This window comes from Battus philenor, unplaced genomic scaffold, assembly GCF_028537555.1.
Source record: "Battus philenor isolate CCGP_79_NKW_IND1 unplaced genomic scaffold, ilBatPhil1.0.hap1 SCAF_12, whole genome shotgun sequence".
Classification (NCBI taxonomy): domain Eukaryota; kingdom Metazoa; phylum Arthropoda; class Insecta; order Lepidoptera; family Papilionidae; genus Battus; species Battus philenor.
The window spans coordinates 306,448-327,074 of NW_027181674.1; the positions used below are offsets into that span (position 1 = coordinate 306,448).

The following is a 20,627-nucleotide window of genomic DNA, read 5'->3' on the forward strand; positions in this document are numbered from 1 at the left end:
CTTTTTGACAAATTTAAATAGGAAAGAAATAACAAAAGAACACGTCGAAAATTAAAGGAAAGTATGGGAAAATAAAAAGCAATCGCTGCACAATTTTTGGTTGCCGCTTGACTCACAGCTCTATATATATATTTAGCTAAATCGCATACGATTCGCTAAAATATGTATAAGCAATCAGCCTGTATAGTATAAAAGAATGATCAGTTACGACCAGAGATGATTAATGAGTTAATCTAATGCATTGCCTTAAATATTTTTTTTTTCGAAGCCGTGTCGAAAATTAAAAAAAAAGCAGGTACCGTTGTCGATCTCAAAAGCTCATTCTCATTTTGGGATTATTTATACAAAAGTGGATTCCATATTAAACTAACAGATAAGCTTTAAATAAATATGGATCCTAATAGCAGCTCTATAGTTATAATACTCGTAGAATGGAAGCAGTGTGCACCGACGAGCGCGGCCGGAAGCCGCGGTGGCGCGTTCCTTTGATCCCGTTCAAGTTAAACTGCGTCTAGTTGGAGGTTTCGCGATCAAACCGCTGGAAAATCGTATCCGCGGCTCTTTAGTGGTCTGCTAGACCCAAGTAATGTAAAACGAAACTTGTACATCTTGGTATAAAGTTTATATTTATGCGTCCCTAAGGAAAACGTAAGTAGATTCGAAGTATCTTTACTCAAATAGGCTTTTACAGGCACCTTTGAATGAGTCAGTGGTCAGGATATCTTCAGAAAGTCCGTGAATAAGCCAGTGGATGCTCAGAATTGTAATCTTCCAAGAGTCGACCAGAAACTCGGCTCAAATTTCAACCTTGTTTGATATCAATGTCTAATTATTATTTAAAAAAAAGAACTGCTGAATGATATAAAAAATGCACGAAATTGTTTTAGTTTACAGAAGAACAAGAGAAAAAAACAAAAAAAAATATTAACTGTGATTTTAAATACAAAATACACGGATGTTGTTCGATGTAATTAAAAAAAATGAACAATCTTTGATGTGCACATTATAATGTCAACTAACCAAGTTATATATAATTATGTTGAACATGAAAGACCGCAATGACGCAATATGCCAAGTCAAGACATGCAAAATAACCTTAGCATGACTTTTTTGTCTCATGGGAAAATCTTATATGGGTTACTTTACCACTATGAACACAAGGCGAGCGTTAATATTAGTATACTCTTTCTTGTTCCACTATCTCAAACACATGGCACGGGAACTCATGTTATAGTTCGAGCAGAAGTAACTTGCTCCATCACGAAGTCTTTACACAGCAAAAGGTTAAAGGTGTTATAATTAATTGTCTGTTTTGCAGACATTGTTCTGCCAGGTGTTGTTGGTTTGTCGCATTTCGATAGAAAAAATAAAGTAATATATCATATTTCTGTATCATATTTATCAGTAAATACAGGGATATTAGAAATATGTCTCCTTTAAAGATTAGCTGGCAAATGAGGCTATACATTCACCCTTTAAACCTTTTATATTTATAATTGATAACTCTGTTTACAAGCGGCGGATCTTCCTAAATCATGTTATGGAGATTAGTGAAGGCAGTGGTATAACCATATCTGACGTCCAGGTGCAGATTAAGATCTCTGATTCTCTCTCCTTTTGTAACTTCACTAGACATAAGTAGAACCCAACTCAATCTTTGATAAGAGAGCTATTAGATAGAAGAGAGACTTTGTTACTTCTTGATACATCATTTGCTATGTTTCTCTATCAATAAAAGAAGACAACGTAATGAATTTAACCGAAGATGGAGAAAAAAGTGAACTTTGTGAATTAAGTAAGCATTATTTTCGCCTCGAAAGACTTGATAAGTACGTTGGAGGCTCCGCACCATCAATACGAATAGATAAGAAGTGATTTAATTAGTTCTTATTCTAGTAATGAAAGAGTGACGCGATGTCTGATTTGAAAGCTATTTATATTATGTTATTATTTATATACAGCTGTCCAACTGTTTCAAATAAAACTAATAAAACATTTGTAAGGTTTTATTTAAAAACATTTTTTCTTAAAATCTTTCAATGGTTACATAGAGTAGGGTGACCCCGTGTATTGAAATTTTATTAAATATTTTTTATTAGTAAACATTTTAACATAATTTTTTTCATCGTATGTATTTTCTTAAATGCTAGGGACTTTAAGGAGATAGACTACATTTATCTATTTATTGAAATAGGCATTACTACAGCTAAACATAAAAAATAAGTTTCATAACAATATATAAATTTAAATGACTTTACACAACTTTGCCCGTAATTTATTAGCTGATATATAAACATAATGAAATGAATTAATTACAAAAATAACAATAAAAGGGCATATAATATACAAAACGTGTTTCAGCGCTTCATTTATATAAATACCCATAAATAGATTCATTATTTGTTTTAGTGTTCTACGAAAGCATTATTTTTTAAACTACAAAAGTATGGATTTTGTTTAGTAAATTTGAAAATAAACACACCAGAATTATGAATCTTAAGTTATTGTTTTTTTTTGGGCTTTTTATCTTGATTTTTATTACCATAATCATATTGTTATATAATCTCGTATCAACTACTTTTAATATTTATAATAAATTATCGATATTTTTGAATCTTCTGTTTATCAGTATCAACTTTGCCTGTATATTTACCTTGAGAGTTATCTGATTTTGTTGAAACTTGATATATAAGTGTATATCGCACTGATCTAGCGGATGCTTGTACAATCTTTTGTTATGTTTGCTCGTCACCGCCGCGTGTGGGCCGGTAGTCGTATCGTGCCATCTGCAGCTTATCGCGACGGTCATGCGGGCCGCCGCGCGCCTCAAACAACTGAACCCACCGCACAGCGCTTGTGTATTCATGTGCAGAATGCAAACTGCGCCAGCTGTAATACCACTCAATATTATTTGCCAACCATTCTATTTACTAAACTTGAGCTACTTGCTACTTGCTCTAAAGTTAAGTACACTTTACAACCTCTCTTATCCCAAAACTGTTGGTTGGTGCATTCATTAATTCATTCATATCAGTCGATAGATGTCTACTTCAAGGTATACGAACTTATGTTAATAAGAAACGAAAATATTTAAGAACTTCACCTAAAGTACAATGAAGTATGACATAGGAAATTGGTGTAGTTAGGTTAAAATGATACCAGCAAGTTAAAATTCCATCAATAAGTGTCTGAATTGAGAAGTCTGAAAAAATCTGACCAGTCATAAATACTTAAAAATTGAGAAACTATTTCTTTTTCTCAAGATTCAAAATATTCCGCAACCTTAGAGTCGAGTTAAGTGAAAACGTAGGGAACTAGTATGTGAGCATCAATGCAACTATAAATACATCCAAGTTCTAAATTAGTTTTCATCTAGTCAATCTAAATATGTAAACAAATGTGTATGCAAGTTCTTCTTTAATATTGAAAACTTAAAGTTACTTTTTACGTGCAAAAACACTGTAAAATGTAGAAACGAAATAAAAAAGGTACGACGAAAATGTATTTCACCGCGGCCCCACATAAAGCATAGTAAAGTGTAAACGCAGAGAAGTTTGCTGAGATGAAGTTCTGACTACAGCGTATTGAGTATGCACACGGGAGCGTCGCGTGGGACGCGAACAGTGTATCTCGTCCTTATTTTTAGTTCGAGACGTTCCTTGAGAGTTGTTGTACTAAAAAAACTAAATAACGACGTTCCAAATCGAGAGACGGTTCCACATGCGCGATGTTATACTAAAAGCATTTGACATTTCTTTAAACAAATTTACAGAAAGAATAGTCCTTGATCTATATAATTAGTTTTATTTATTATATTCATCATTATGAGCAATGAATTTAGAAGATAATTAAGGAAAAACTAATTAACATTTAGTGTCGGGTATGAATTATAAACATAGAATATGATAAAAGGGGAATATCCATAAAAATCATGGTGCATCTACACGTAGCGCTCGAAGTCCCCGGAGCGAGTGAATGGCGGTCGGCGGCGGTCATTGAGCGCGGCTGAATGGAGCGCGTCCGTTGCGCGCGCAGCCCGCCGCCGCGCCGCGCCCCGCCACGCGACGCGACTTGGAACTCGAACGATGTTTTTGTATCGGCCGCTTGTACTACATGTAACTCGTTACCGTACTTCGCATAGTAGCGGGACGTGCGGCGGCCATGTACATGCCGGGAGCGCTGTTTATACATCGCTCGCCGTGTACGCAAAACGGTGGACAGCTCTTACGCTATATTTACTGCACAGAATTAATATAGCATTTCTGGAATAGCTACATTCTTAGCAAGTGAATGTCGACTGATGACGTTCGTGGACCTCATTATTAATTTCACATTATTTGTCATTTAAATTTGTTTATTGTTAATTAAAACACAAGCATGAGAGCTTCGTGCAAATACAGATAGATACATACAAGCTAATGAGATAAGCTATTTTCTATCATTGATCATGCGAGATAAATACATTAATCCATTTCAGAATTTTTGGGCTACATGTGTGTTTATATCAACAGGGAATACACCAAATATACACATACAACATATAAGTTCATATACTCTCAATAGTTATTTTGTCGCTGCAACGCTACATACAATTATAGAAGGACACAATATGAAAAAGCTATATCTTAAATATATATTAAATTGAGCTTCTATTCAGATATTTAGGAAAAGTTTTTAAAAAATAAATAAAAATTTAAATGCCTATATGCCGCGTTTACGCTCTCTTTATATACAACCAAACTTGTTATTGTAATGAACAACTATAGCAACCTCCTTAAAGAAATTGTTAACCTCCTCGGTGTCGCGTGATTTGAATATTTAGAACGAAAATGTCAAAAAAAAGTAATTTCGAATTCAGAACGTCGAGACTGAATTAATAGCAACATTAAATAATTCTTATTCGACCGACCATCCGCAACTAGTTTGATTAAAAACATTTCAGCACAAAACAATAAACAAACAGTATAATTTAAGATGCAAATAATCTATTAGTTCAATAATGTATACATTTTTGTGTTAAGATACGTTATGTTGCACGTACAGCGCCATCTCTTGGTGTAATTCTGCAACATAAAATATTTTGTAACAACACATTAAAACTAAAGGAATGTCTTTGCTCACATTAGTGATGGTAAGTTTCTATTGTAAGATGCTGCCTAAATGGCTTTTGTGCTTATTTGTCGATTAATGGAACCAAAACAAACTGTTGAACAAACTAGTTTGTATTATTTTGAAATTTATTGCATTGCTAATAAATGCATAGGTCCTGAACTGGTCATAGCGTTATAAGAATTGCTTGTTGCTAAATAAATTTTATTTCAATACTATGTTTTATTATATTTTTTTATTTAACTTTATAAATATATTTATGTAAAATAAAACTAACTATTAACGAAAAATCTATGTAATTAGTTTTGCAGCACCCATGGCAACACTCGAAATAATGATTATATATAATCTGTGAAAAATTTGTTTATTTTGACACCTGTCATAGGGCATTAATGACTGGATTTCCTATAGCCTCCTCGTCGATGTTAGCTATATTTTTGCCGCCTGTCTTTTGAGGCAGCAAGTTTGTCGCATGAACTAAATGCAAAGTGATCTGTCCACAGCTGAAGGTGGGCGGCGGACTGCGCTCATGGCGCGCAGTGGGGGCGGCGCACGGCGGGGAGCTCTCCGTTTTCTGCTGGTGATCGCGCGCGCGCGTGAGTATCACAAACATTCCCCATTGGAACCTAATCTTCTTAACTGGTAGATCTCTAACAGCATCAAATATTGTAGAAAAAGAAGCCAATTGTCCCAGCTAGCAAATTAATATATTAGAACCGAGTGTTATAAACAGTTCATAGTTAGTGGTATTGGACGGTAGAACTTGTGGCTCGACGTGCCTAGAGACAAAAGACATCAGTCAAACAAGACTTTACATTACTTGGACTAATCCGTTCGCTACCGTTGTCCGATTATAATTAGTTTTGTCTGTTTTCAGGGAGTCCAATGTGAGGAGCGCTCCTGTGGTACCATTGGTCGACGCATCGCGCGCGAGCTGCGACGCCGCAGTGCGTCTTAGAGCCGACCGCAAGGGCCCGCACTCGGCAGATGCTGCCGGAAACCCGGCTCTCGGACCTCCGGGAGGGCCACGTGACGTCACGGCACGCGGTGTCGACCGTACCCTCCGTGTCGGTGTTTGTGATTGTTTGTACGTGAAGTGGGACTGTCCGCGACATCGCCGCAGTGGAGGCACCCTAGTTCGGGGGACACTACAGTCCGCGTAGCCCAGTGTTCGAGTTCCTCTGCACTCAAATGATCAAAGTACAAAGTGTGGGCTGCGACGCCGACACGCAACACAAGTAGTTTTTTGATATATTTACTGGCTCCGGCGGCGGCGGTCGCGCCGTCGGCTCCCGGGCGACGCGGACTTCTCCGCTCCCCCTCGCCGCAGCCAAGTCTGCCGCCGGCACGAGTTGCGTTCCTTTCTATTACGATTCAACTTTATTAAATACGCGTATTAGTCGCTTTCTACGAACTGTGCGTGGAGTTTCGCAGTAATATTTCGCGGAGATAGTGTTTAATGTGTGTATCGATTTGTAACTAAAGTAATTAGCGGTAACCTCGGCCGGCGGGCGGCGTCGTCCGCTAGCTCGTTAAGATGCACTAAACCTAACGTAAGGAGGGACATTTGATAACTTCACATTAGAGAAACAAATCATGTATGTACTCGTATTGTAACTCTTAGACGCGCGGTCTTGGCGGAATGAAGCGTAAAACGCAGACATTTAGGGAGAGGCTGCAGCGTGGCGGACGGGGAAGTCCGCATGGCGTCTGACGTTTTTCGATTAAACTTTTTGATCTCGTATCGCAGCCGCTGGCTCTCCGCGATTGTTTAGGGGTCCATGAGCAGGCGAGTGGCCGCGTGCTTTTGTGCGTACGTCGCCGTGCGATATTCACGGGGGTTTACATTTCGTTGGTCTCGCTACCTGCTGCGAGATGGCGCGGTGAACGCATCCCGGGGAACCCCGCCCTGCCTCCCTCCAAACCATCGGAAATCCGACTTGACTAACATTAAGAGCAGTGTAGCTCCGAAGACATCTGGATTTATGACATTCTAAATTCTATCATAAGGGCCAAATTGATCTATTTGTTAGTCTGTTCCCAACTAACATTTTTGAAATAACTTTTATATTTAAATAAGTAAGGTTTTCCATTTTGACAGTCTGGTCGCGTTCCCATTCGTTTGGAGGGTAGCCGGGGATCGCGCATCTAGTTGTAACTTAAGGATCAGCTGGACCTACAACACTTTTGTTAATCTTATTGTGTTAAAAAACGAAACGGAAAAAATGTAAAAAAAAAATACGAAAAAAAGGACTTAGTGTCGCGAGTGGAGTCAGTGAACTGGAGGACATTTAACAAATTTTTTGGAAATGAATACGTTAAGTAAGTGGACATTTTTTAAGATGAAACGTCGCTTGATACAGATGTATGTACAGAGGTAAACTAAGTGTAAGCAGGTTAGATGTAGTAGGTATAACAAATTGTGCGGGCGCTCGCGCCGTCTTAACTACCTTCCCTTTGTGTTTATACGAGCCCCGCCGCCTTCCGATACTCACACGTGCCGACCCTTACCCTGGCTGGTGGCTGCAAACTCTCTGCGGCCCCATCTCTGTATTTCACTTCGGACGCCGGTGATAAGGAAACCTATCAGCTCTCGCAAACCTTATGTTCGGTTTCTGAAAGGTCAATCAATTTCAATTTATGTTTAATCTCTTGTTAATTATCCTTTAATATGATTTGGATGCTAGAACAGCTGAACACAGCATTAATTTTAATTTGCTATTGATCACCGATTAACTGACGATCAACTAGGTCCATAACTCTGATTAGCTAATCAGTTGATTATACATGCCTTTCTCCTCGGATCTCTATCTATACTAACTAGCTGTGACCGCCACTTCGTCCACGTGGACTCTAACAAAAATAATATTCAGTTTATTAAGTTATTTCTTTTATTTTTCTAAAACAAAAGTAATTTCAGTTACTCCTTATTACATCAGCTACTTGTCAGAATAAGTCCTGTCAAAATCGATGTAGCCATTTCAGAGATTAGTCTGAACAAATAGACACAAAAATTTAAATATGTAATTTTGGTATTTGAAAGGTTCACATGCATGTAGTGAAAAGCGTTTATTTTAAATTTTCAAACTGACACTCTCTCACTGACACTTTTATTTGTATAGATAATAAACATATTTTCACTAATTAACTTAGTTATTCAAAAAATTACAATGCATGTGCAACTAATATAATATTTCGTGCGACATTTTGAATAATTATGTTTCATAGTGACAGACATAAATATTTAATTTAAATTGACATTTTAATATTTAGTAAACAGAGAAATGAATATTAGAAAGAGAAGTAATATTCATTGACGCAATGAGAGACCATGTTTGATCAAGTGTTATACAATAATTAGCTAATTATGCATGAAATAAATTCAGAAACCATAGGCAGATTAACAAGAGTTCAACAGGACATCGTTTTTGACATATTTTCACGTGGTTACTGATTTGATTGACCTTCCAGAACATTCGCGAATGTGGAGAAATATTTAAAATAAAGCGATTCCTCTCTGCCGGCCTGCGGAGTTCGCGGGGCTCACCACCACGCACCATCTCAGTGGTGATATTGTACAAGATAATTTATGTTATGTTTTTATATACGGAATTAACATGCGTAATAAAGAGTGAGCAATGGCACATCTCATGGTGGTTGTTTTATTGTTTCCGGTTATTCCCCTCGAATACATTTCTTCGTAAAATTCATGCTTTAACATAATTACAATACCTATTACAAAGGAGTGACAGTCCAGCGGCAGGGGACTGAGACTTCGATCGCTGGTTCGATTCCCGGGAGACGACAATCTTATACAATTCACACTTTGTGAATTAATTACATGTTACTGAAAGATGGGCAACAGCGACTCTCCTTGAGGTTGAACCTATGCAGGTACTCCGAGAATCCCCCGTGCCCCGTGTCTAGCTGAATTTTCCACAGAACGCGGAAGATTATAGACTAGGTAAATAGCTACAGGTTATGTACAACACAAATATATTACGAGTCGAGGTTATCTGAAAAGTTTTTGAGTGGTGACCACGAGCTTGTACAAAGTGAGGGTAGACCCCAAATAGATGAACTGACGACATAAAGTCGCGGGAAGTAGGCAGCCAGACCAGTCACGGCGATCTTTACGGGAGGCCGATGCCCTGTGGTGGGCATTTATACGCTGATAAGTTGATGATTCAATGTTACCAAGGAAATGAGTCAACACTTGTTTAAGGAACCTGCGGAACAATGTACGAAAGATACCGCGACCAGGTGACTAACTGTGTGGCATTACATTGGATTTAGAAATACTTTATAAATTTCATTTGAAGTTCAGAAGATAATAAAAGACCGTAGAGAAACAGCATGTTTTTTAAAAAAGGTCTCAAATAAATGATCTTTTGGTATTACTAACTTGAAATAATAAAATTAAAAAAATTATATTAGTAAGTTAGTTTCCAATACGAAGGTGCTTATAACAGCGATAAAGTAAACAAAGTACACAAACATTGTTTTTTCTAACTTCATTTTAAACATCCATAAATATGCGGGATTCTTACCAAAGCAGGTAGGTCTTACAAACAACACAAGTCCGAAGTGGAAGTTGTATATTCAATAAAGCTTAGTCCTTATTTCTACCGATTTAAAACTACGAAAGCAATGGTCAACCTACAAAAATCGTCACCTAATCAAAATTCAAATTAATCGAGTATTGTAGCGCGCTCTCTTTTGCCCGATGTACATAAAAAGTTAGTGGGATTCCCCTTTTCGATTCACTGTTGACGATGACGTGATATATGACATGTACAGCCTTATTAACTTGATTCTTTTCATTGACGTGAAATATTCGAAAGCCAGGAACGAATGTTTTAATTTACTATGTGGTTTGTATGAGAAAAAAGTGTTGATTTTACTTTAGATTTTTTTAAATTCTTTTCGCTCGTATCTGTTCGTTTAACAGCATGTATGGTGATTTATATTTATTGAAATAGGTTATAATAAGAATTGAAACATAATTTCTTAGTATTCCATAGATTCACTGTCCCCCTGCCGGGTCCATCACGTTGCAGGGAGATGGGCATGGTGCCGGCTGGCGCTCGGAGCAGGCGTCCCGAGTAGCAGATTAATAAAAGCCTCCTGACAATGAATTGGCGTTCTTCTTCACCAACCAGAATGATTCTACTTATGTTGGTTTAGAAGCACGTTCTAGAAATGAGTTGATATCTCTCCTAACAGGCCTGAATTTTTTAGCGTTATAGAGATTTCTCTGTTATAGCTCTCGCTATTTTCTCTACCGTGTACAAAGCCACTGTGTATTTGTTCCTAGTAATTTTGTTGAATAGGTCGTAGTACTTATTCATTGTGTGGTCTTTGAGTAAAGTTGTTTCGCAGGAAACAGTAATGTATATTAATACTACGCATTTAGATTGTATTTAATAAAAAAAAAAAAAATATATATATATATATATATATATATATATATATATATATATATATATATAATAGTTATGTTTTACTTCTACCCTCGCTTACGTATTAAAGAAAATCCAGAGACATGTAAGTGAGGGTAGATGTAAAAATTATTTTATGTCCGACTAAATGATTCATCAATGCTTGTAGTACAAACAACCACTTTGTTGTCCAAAAGACCTAGATATCAATGACAGGTTCTCGGATGGCGCCACACGTCACACAGATCCCGAAACAATCAATTTACAGCCAACAAAATTACCTTATTGTTGATTTATCGCTCCATTATACGATGTAATACACTCGAAGATAGGATTATAGGGCCAATTACATTGCACTTTGAAGTTAAAATACGCGATGAAAGAAAAAAAAACTTCATTTTGTCTAAATGTGATTGTTTTGATCAAAAATGACGACTTCGGTGCGGTATCTATATTTATTATAGTTGCAAAACTCTACTGTTTCTCTTTTAAATACAATAAAAAGGCAAACAACTTTATATATTTTAAATTTTATCTTTTCATTTTTTTTTAACAAAGTTATTTATGAAAAACTTCTTACCATCATACTAGGTTTGTTTATGGCAGAACCACAGTAATCAAAGTGGTATTTGTTATTTGAGAAAAATTAATGTATACGTTCGTTACAAAAAACTTATTTACGTGCTTTGAACGGTGTTTTATTTGTACTATTTTAATGAATTTTGACAGCACATTCTGCAGACATTTTTATCTCAGTTGCAGCCTTGACAGAGTTCAACGGAACCAACCTACAAACTACATTACGCAATAACGGATGAACTATTACAAAGATGTAATACACAAGCAATAGCCTCCACTGAGAGGACTTCAACTCCGCAAACTAAATAAGTCGAAACTTCATTGTAAAACAGGAAAACTAGCAGAGGTATTTTTTAAAAAAAGAATATGCGATGGTAACAGCTGTCACTATCAATACATTGCAATTTCGAAGAATCTCCTTATATTAGACTGAGAGAGTAAGTCTTGAGAGATCTGAAAAAGTTAACACTGGCGCCGAGGTACTTTTTATTCGTCTACCCTCAAAAATTATTGTTCAATATTTAAGTCTATCCTACAGAGAATTACTAATTATTAATTTCGAATAATTTATTTAATTTAAGATATGGAAAATATAGAGCAATAGAGACTTTGAGCTAACAGTAAAAGTTTAGTCTGAGCGCCTTCAGCAATTTTGAGACAAGTCTTGAACACTCCTGGGTTGTTAAAAAAACACAAACGAACTAAGATTGTGAGGTTGTATGTGTCCGGCGAAAAGGCATTTGTGTTATCAACTACTTAGTTATCACGGCAGGTGATTAGACCGCAGCTGATAAAACTATTGATTATAAGTACAATAAATCAAACGGCGCAATGCTCACTGAATATTTATTTATTCAAAGTATACAATCATTACGGAGAATTATTTAAAAAAATAACGGCATTCAATAAGTATGACACAAGAGAAACAATATTCAAAATTTAAATTCACGCTTATATTGTAGGGTGTTAATAAAATGTAAATGAAACAATAGCTTAACTTACTTGCTTACTTCTAAACGCATTGTTGTGATGAGGGGAAGAACCTTAAAAGTAATTAACGGTAAAAGCAAACAAACATCGAGCCTGGAGATTCGTCACCTTACGAATTAGCATGCACGTTCACGCCGTATGGAAATTTTAGTATGATTATGTGATCGAAACAAGTGGAGCGAATTTCGGCGACAAAACTTCTAAACGTATACACTAACATGGACGTGCCTGCGAAAACATCGACATTGCGATAAATACCGGAACATATAAAAAGGCGTATCCATGTCATGACTTAACAGTTCAAATACCAAAAATCGGTCCACCTAGCCCGATCACCTAATAAAGTGTCATCTCTATATCTAATTCAGTCAAATATTTAACAATATTAATAATTTATTCCGTATAATATCAAAATACTCGGTGCAGGTAGGGTAGTTACCAAATGTTTTGTACTTAAATGTTAAAGTACCCTACTTTTTTTTCTCTTTGACTGCGACGTTGAAATATTTGAGCAGAGTTCTCGTCTTGGCGGGGGGCTTCGATGTCTTTTCGGCGTTGGAGTTCCTCCGAACGGGGGCGCCTTCCTTAGGGCTGGAGGGCGTAGCGGGGGTGGTCCTATCGGTCTTCTCACGTACGATGAGCGTCAGCCAGTCAATGGTGTCCTTCTTCTTAGCTGGTGACATAAGCCTCAGATGAGGCGCTTCGCCGTCAAGCACGAAGTTTGGCAAGTTTTTAGTCGGCGTCGAGAAGGAAATTATCCTGACTTTGGTAGGCGACACTTTCACAGGACACGTGGCGGGCGGTGAGATCGGCAAGATAGATTTAGGGCTCTTTGGTGAGAGCAACTTGCAATTTTTCCTCTCGTAGTTCTTAGTGGGTGTCATGAAGGAGGAGCCCGCTTTCGGCAGGTACCCCCAATCGGACGTCGCGGAGCTGCAAGGGACCGAGTCAATGCAATGCTTTTTGCTGGGCGGCGTCCTCTCCCTGCTGTCGCTGCGACGTTTACGTCCAGCCGGAATCAACTTGGGCTCGTCGCTCTCCGGTATCGAAGGTAAATCCAGTTTGAGTCTCTTCACCAACACTTCCGATTCGTCTGCGTCGCTCTGCTTGGAGGCGATCATCAGATCTGTGAGACATCTCTTTGTTTTCCTGACGGTGTTGTTCTCTTGTGACTTAAGCCGTGAACGTTTCGCGCTGTACGAGCTAGGCGTGGTGTCGAATTTCCGTTTGAGAGAGTTAGGTGTTCTATCCAAAGCACCCCACTTGGGTAAACTTGTGATGTCCGTTCGAGGGATTATTTCTGCCCGGCCTTTCAACTCTTCGTCGGCATCTGAGAACTCTTTGCCGATTCTCCAAATCTTGTGCCGCGCATCGTCGCTGCACGTGACGATCTTTGTGTCCCCTTTTTGGCACCAAGTGGCGCAAGTGACCTCTGCCCAGTGGCCGCCAAGTTTCACGATCGGTTCGGAGTACTTGACGTTCCAGATGTATGCGTTCTTGTCGCTGCTGCCGCTAACGAGGTACATGCTGTCGGGGCTGAGGCTCGTCTTGATGTAGAAGGTGCTGTTCTCGTGCCCGATGTACCTCTGCTCGGGCACGGCGTTGTACGTCGACACGTTGAAACAGTAAATCACGTTGTCCATACAACTCGCGTACAACCTGACCCTCGCGTCGTCTATAATCAAGTTCGTGTAGCCATTTTTAGCGGAGCTGCCACAATACGGAATGGAATGTTTTGGTAGGGGTTCTCTTTTGTAGATGTTATAATTTTTGCGCAAGTCCCAAACTTTTATGTTACCGTCGCACTCGCCGCACGATATGAGGGTTAGATCGTCTTGGAAAACGAGACCTGTGATGCTTGTGGCTCTGTGGTTGTCTAAACGTGGCCTTTTGCCGTGAGATCCCGGGGTTTTGGGTGTGAAACTGGAATGGCAATTCATAAGGCAATTGTCTGGCTTCAATATGACGTTGGGTTGGTTACTGGCACGGATGTCCCAAAGTAAAATATGTCCATCTCTAGCACCGGTGGCGAAAACTGAAGGGTTGGTTGGGGGGAACACTGCTGTCTTGACGGATCGAGTGTGGTTCGAGAACACTAAAACTCTTTTCGGAGCACCTTCGGCTATGTCCCACAGGCAAGCGGTGTGATCACCTGTAAGCAAGTACATTTACATTTTTATACAGTAAATTTAAACAAATCACCAACTAATTATAACAGAGAAGTTCGTTTTTTGTTTCTACTCTAAGTGTACCTGAAACGGTGACGAAGTTCATGTGAGACGGCATCCATGCTAAATCAAACACGGCGTTATGGTGACATTGGAAGCTCTCCAGTTCGGTGGCTCTGCTGGGTTTTGATGTGTTCTACGGATAATATACACATCTGTTAAAATTACCTAACAAAAATCTATGAAAAATGGCAACATCAAAAGCAAATTTACATGGTGGAAAAACAATGTTGCCATTTATAGCGTGATGCTACCAGGTTGGTAAAAATTTTGTTCAAGGGGTATTAATTAGAGAGCATTGGGGACGAATAGTGGGTGAATTTGGTAAACCTACTCGGACAGCAAAAAGACAATCGAGCATACAAAACACTAAGGTTTACCAATGGTTTGTCCATCTTTTTTTAACTGCGTTAAAGAGCGAAGTGATTAGATTACATAAGCTTCATATCATTATTCTGTACTGAAAGTATTTAATGTACTATTTATCGTCTTTTGTTCACACCTCAAACCATATGCAATACGTTGGTGACATTGAAAATTGTTACAACTGGCCATAAAAATAATGGAAAAAAAAGAATATTCAAAATTGGAACCCTTTACTAAATTTTCACGTACATCGTATCTCATCAATAAATTTTGCTAATTAGCGGTAACTTTACAATTACGTTTCAGCCTCATTACAGTTATTTGATTTTATACTTTTTTTCCGTTAGCATCGAAGTCACCATACACGTCTGGCAAACGAACAAACGAGTTTGACTATCACAAGTGTGAAATTAATGAGTCATACAGTACCAACCTTTCCAGAAATACCACAGCCTCCCTTTCCAAATATAAAAGAAAACAATTAAAGATGAAAATAAAATTTTCATAACGTCATGGAAAAGACCCTCAACGGGAAGTTAGCAAGTAGTGTTACTTCTCACAATGGCTTTACAAAAAGCAATGATGGAACAGGAACAATGAAACATTTATAAGGTAATGCTCCGTTTTTTATTTCTCGCCAACAACATTCACAAAAGATTATCTTTCAGATTACACTTTTCGATTATACATTTCAAAAATTTATCTAAACAAACACATTTCCCTAACGTTGATATCATCGAAAAAACCAGTTGTTTACGTTATCATAAATGTCCATTGATTTCATCGACTGATATCAACAAAGTGCCAAGTACTTAGTTTTATCAGCTTCATCGATGATGATAGACTCAACGAAAATAGCGGAAGGTTACGGGTCTGAGAAATTAGATGTCCTGTGGACCGAGGGCAATGTATCTTTTAATTCGTGAAAGGAAAAATCATACAACGTTGTACCTTAAATTATTAAATATATTTAATAGCAAAAATTAACAAAATGTAAATAGAAAATATTCTAGTTGTCTTTATCGTCCTTTTCCTCTTCGCCCATAGCCTCCCAGTAGGAGGGGGGAGGTTCGAGGAGGTTGCTAACGGCAGTATCACCAACTTGAATGGGAATTTGCAACTTGGAGTCAAAATGCGGGAACGGCAGCTCCACGGTGATCTGAACGTAGTAATCTCGTGCCACCAATTCTGAGAAATCCAGAGACTTGTTATCCAAGGGCACGTCGATCTCCACGCTCATCGTCTGACTGTCGTCGGACTTGACTGATCCGGTTTTGCACTCCGTCTGCGGCACGTCGCGGCATTCCGTCACAGTTTTAGACTTGGTCTTAAATGTGAGAACTTCCAGCAGCTTGGTCTCCACAGCTTTCACTATTACATTACTGTCGTTTACCACCTCGTATTCAAACTCGACCTTATCACCGGGCGCGATGACAGATTTCGCAATACCAGCTTTAATGGTGATTGCACTGTTCTTGCGGGTGAAGAGTCGACTTAGTTTCTTTTGTTTGCCGTAGATAATGGATTCGAGGGGAAGCCTCGGTTGTATTCCGGAGTCGATGGTAATTTCCTTTTTGTACTTTTTATCGAGCTTCCAGAAGCCGGGCCTTTGGAACTTGATACTGAGGTAGTATCGGATGTTACAATTGACAGCGTACTGGATGTTGCTGCTGCTGTGGCGGAAGGTAGGTGGAATGTTACGCGGCAACCTGAAGGTGAAAGGAATTTCATACGATCCTTTCGTTATCACTATATTCTTCCCCGATTCCACAACCACGTTGTTGAGATCCAGGTACTGCTCGCTGCGACGGTATGTTACCTCCTTGCTCTTATCGTTGTGTTTTCGTTTCAAGCATAAAACTCCTTTGCCTTTCAGCGACACAACAATTTCACCGAAAGTTGTTTCCTCGTCAACAGCATATCTTATCGCTCCTTTGACAGTGCTTCCAGCTACAAATACGCCATCACGTGATTTGAATAAATTAATTTCGCAGAATACACCCATTTCAGTACGAGATGCCTTCAAATACTCCGCTGATTTAATATGAACTGTGTTAAAATGAACGCCCCGTCTCGCTGGGATGATCTTCGATTAGGAGTAAATAAATAAGATATATATTCGAATATAAATGAATATCTTTATTATATTCGCATAGGTATATCACAGATCACTTCACGACGACGCTATCGAGGAGATTATCGAGTGGCGGTTAGAGCTTAGATATTAAGGGACCGAGTACATGAGCAGTAGAGCAGTCAAAAACATCGCGACCGTCCGTCGCCCGCGCACGCAAGTTTGCATCTGACGTGTGAGCGCTGGCGGCGGGCGCATATCTACCGCGCACGCGGCGCCCCTCCCACCACTGCTGAATATCTTAATCTCCATTCAACTGGATTCGTTCCCATTACAAGCGTATCAACAAAAATATATTTAATCTTCACATCACATCGCAAAACGTATCGATGTCGCAAATTTGTGTTCCGAAACAATCCATCAGTCTATATTTAGATTAAGATTTCGTTATCTGTATTTCGCGTTCAAAACATGTTGTTCCAGATTCTTACATATTAATTTAATTTTTAGCACATCAGGTAATTAGTTTATCTAATCATCTTTCAGTCCACCAACATTGCGAGTTGGTGGGCAATCAAAATTGGCATTGTGCATAATAACCCAATTATTTTTATACTAAGTGTATGTCACTGTCTTGTGGCAACATAAAATGCGTCTTAATCAACCTAACCCATCTATTGCTTACGAACTTGGTCCTCCCAAGTTCGTAAGCAATAGATGGGTTAGGTTAGGTTAGGTACCACCTAGTATTCAATGTGATTATATATTCAATGTGACCTTACCGCACGTATTACGGGCCTAAGGAAGAGCAGCGTGCCGTCATACAAAAAGCATAAATGTTGACAGGACAGGGTTAAGAATAGTAAATTGGGTCCAAAAGTGTACATTTAAAATATAATATCTCATTTAGCATCTTTTTATAGGCCTATTTTTGGCCTCTCATACCCCCATATTGAGAACAGGGACTATGTGTTAAATATCTTTTATATTTTGTATTTCCTTATCAATCTCCTCTTCCGTTGCTCACAATCTCTATTACTCTTCTACCATCCTTCAAATTTACTTTCGTTCTCCTACATTTCTTTTCAATCCATTAACATCTCGCCTAATCCTTCAGCACATCTATTTAATATCACTGTACATTTTTAATTTTGAATCATGTGTTTCAAGATTCTATTGTATGATGGCCAAAAACTAAACAAACTGCAAAGTTAGACCAGCTTGACTCCAGTGGCCATGACAGCTCCACTCATAGGACAATGTGTCAATCTATTCATTATATACATTAATATTAAGTTAACTTGACTTTAAATAAATTAGCATAAGTTATATATCGAAACTGGAGGCTGTGCCGTAGTACTCATTTAAGCATTCCAGCAACCAGGCCTACTAAACTACATTAATTTTTTAAAAAAAATTAACTCTAGTCCCCAGACATAAATCACTACCTAATGAAACTTGCTTATCTTCCAGTAAACGAGGACAATTCTGTTGTTACTGAGAGAAAGGCATCTACATCTAATTAAACTTCGATTCGGTTTTGTTAATTATCTTTGTATGTTTGGTTTAACGAATTGTCTGTTGCATCAATTAATAGTTACAATCGGTGAGGGGGAATGTCCCATGCCCATTTTAGCTTAATCGTTTAGACACAGCATTCTCCAATTTAGTCAGTTTCTTTAAGTCCTATGGTCTTTTCTTATCCAATTTTGAGTATCTAAGCATGCCGGCCTTATCTCTATTGATTGGATTTAGCAACCAAGCACCAATCCAATTTCTTGAGAAATCTCAGAATACTAATGATTTCAGGTAGGGACCTCAGTGGACTGAGATGGGCAGCCATGTAGGGTGCAACCCTAGTACACCAAAAATTTATATGGGCACTAGTCTTCTTCCAAGCATGCTTTTCATAGATCATTTGATAAGTTATTGGAGGTGTTTATTGTTTGTCACCAAAAGAATCAAGTTTGAAAAAAGCAAATGATGAGTGTACACAGTCCACCACTATATGGAGTTATAAGAGGCTACATATTAAGATAAAGAGGCAGGCCCTACAGACTGTAGTCTTTGTGAACATGTTTGGCTCAAGAATGGAGCAGATGGAAGAAATTGGAGGCCTACTTGACTGAAGTTTCTCTAGTGTAAAAATAATATATAGGCAAAATAAATAAACAAATAGGAGTGGGTTAAGCACACAAAAGGTTTACCTTGAAAACAATAACCATTTTTCAATTTACTATTTCACGACAGATTTTATTACATGTGGTTATTAACCCTTCGACATACAAATAAAATGTGCATCAATGCATTCAAAGAATACCTGTTAATTTGGCTTGTCTGGTGCACCAGTGAACAAGCAAGAATCATTGCATTGTATAGCATACTTATATAGCTGTATAAAATTTGACAGTGTTCATGTATTATATTCCTAGTTTACAATTAAAGTCTACAAGGGCACATAAAATGCACATTGAGTCTGAGCTATCATTGTAAGTCGAGGAGTTAGTCTATTCTGATGATTAAAAGGGGGATACAAACATTAGATTGGAATGTCCAGTGAAGTATCTATGGATTATTAAAAGTAAATTTAAGATCCACAATTTTTCATTGCTGACTTGATTCAAGACATTTAATCTCATCCATAAGTAAAAGAACATGCTGTACATAAGCAATAAATTATCAAGAGTAGTGTTGAAAGTATTTGATATCATCACAATATTTAAAAATATTACAATAACAAACAGAGATTACAAATACATAAAATTATTGCCCATGTTTAATGATTGACCCATTGCAACTGTGTATAGCCTCCGCATGCATAATTAAGACATATATACCTGAATAGCAATTTTCCCATCTTCATTAGCAAGGGCTAGGATGTGTTCATAGCCAGAGGCTTCCGAAAACCGACAAGCGAAAATTGGTGGGTCCTGGTCAAAGTTAGGTGCCAGGCCAGAACTCTGGAGACCATAGAACGATTCTTCGCCATTTACCACCAAACGTTTCAGGATATTGTCGTAATTAAAGCGGCAAACTGGAAAAACAAACAATTTTATGGATAATGTTTTGTGTATACTTGTTTAATGACATGTGTAGTACACTTACATATGCCTAATTGGCGGTCAATCAAATTCTGTAAGTCGTTCATGTTGTTTTACTTGAAAATAATCATCGCAAATAATGAAATAATGGTAATCAAACAGAACAACCAGTTTTACCCGCAAAAATTACGAATGACAGTGACAGTCACAGATAACCACCCGCTTATTCTAAGCTTTTGGTAATACAGTATAAACATTATTTAAAATAAGTATTTACTGGTAGATTAATCCAGTATATTCTAGAAAAAAATCTGTACAGATAGGAATAAATAATCAATTAAAAACAAAATTTTTGGAAACTTATATAATTGTTTCATAACTTATAAATATTAATGTTTATCCCAAATAAATGTTAATACTGATTAAACTAAAAAAAGTTACTTCATTGTTTACTAGATAATTTAACCTACAAATAATAAAGTTAAAAAAACTTTATTTCTTTTTTTTAATTTTCACATTAGAGGTAGTCCGAAATTAAAGAGAAAATTATAACTTAAAAGTTTTATCATTTTAAATTTAAGTAAAGCTTGAAAATTTCGGCCCGTTACAGAAAGACTTTAGTAATGACCAAAACATTTTCTTAATTAAAAATTCTATGAATCATAACAATATTAAATATCCATTTATTCAATTAATGTGAATTATTTATAAAATTTTTGAATTGTTTAAAAGTTATCTTAACGACCGAAATTATAATGGCAATATTAATGCTTCTTTTTTCTCTGAGGCGAGTTTACCA

The 20,627-nt window shown here is 37.6% G+C and overlaps 3 protein-coding genes across 3 annotated transcripts in view; 1 reads left to right on the forward strand and 2 right to left on the reverse strand.

The window, feature by feature from the left end:
- Window positions 1–8,760, forward strand: part of Reph (Regulator of eph expression) — a 67,269-nt gene extending 58,509 nt beyond the window's left edge. Inside the window, exons 7-8 of the mRNA XM_068776415.1 lie at window positions 5,613–5,705; window positions 5,987–8,760. Coding sequence (XP_068632516.1) covers window positions 5,613–5,693 — 81 coding nt within the window. The 3' untranslated portion in view covers window positions 5,694–5,705; window positions 5,987–8,760. The remainder of the gene's footprint in view (window positions 1–5,612; window positions 5,706–5,986) is intronic.
- Window positions 8,761–11,961: 3,201 nt separating this feature from the next.
- Window positions 11,962–20,010, reverse strand: l(2)dtl (lethal-(2)-denticleless). Its single transcript, XM_068776514.1, has 4 exons — window positions 19,893–20,010; window positions 19,625–19,821; window positions 14,372–14,483; window positions 11,962–14,271 (listed from the first exon to the last, which is right to left on the reverse strand). Exons 1-4 carry the CDS (start codon window positions 19,933–19,935, stop codon window positions 12,590–12,592), a joined length of 2,034 nt encoding a protein of 677 aa, XP_068632615.1. The 5' UTR covers window positions 19,936–20,010; the 3' UTR covers window positions 11,962–12,589.
- LOC137932840 (arrestin domain-containing protein 17-like) lies at window positions 15,659–16,995 on the reverse strand. Its single transcript, XM_068776515.1, has one exon. The coding sequence runs from the start codon at window positions 16,716–16,718 to the stop codon at window positions 15,723–15,725; it is 996 nt and encodes a 331-aa protein (XP_068632616.1). The 5' UTR covers window positions 16,719–16,995; the 3' UTR covers window positions 15,659–15,722.
- Window positions 20,011–20,627: the final 617 nt, after the last annotated feature.

What these genes read in the sequence shown, in the direction of transcription:
- LOC137932840 (XM_068776515.1), bottom strand. Translation starts at nt 16,718, where the DNA reads ATGGGTGTATTCTGCGAAATTAATTTATTCAAATCACGTGATGGCGTA.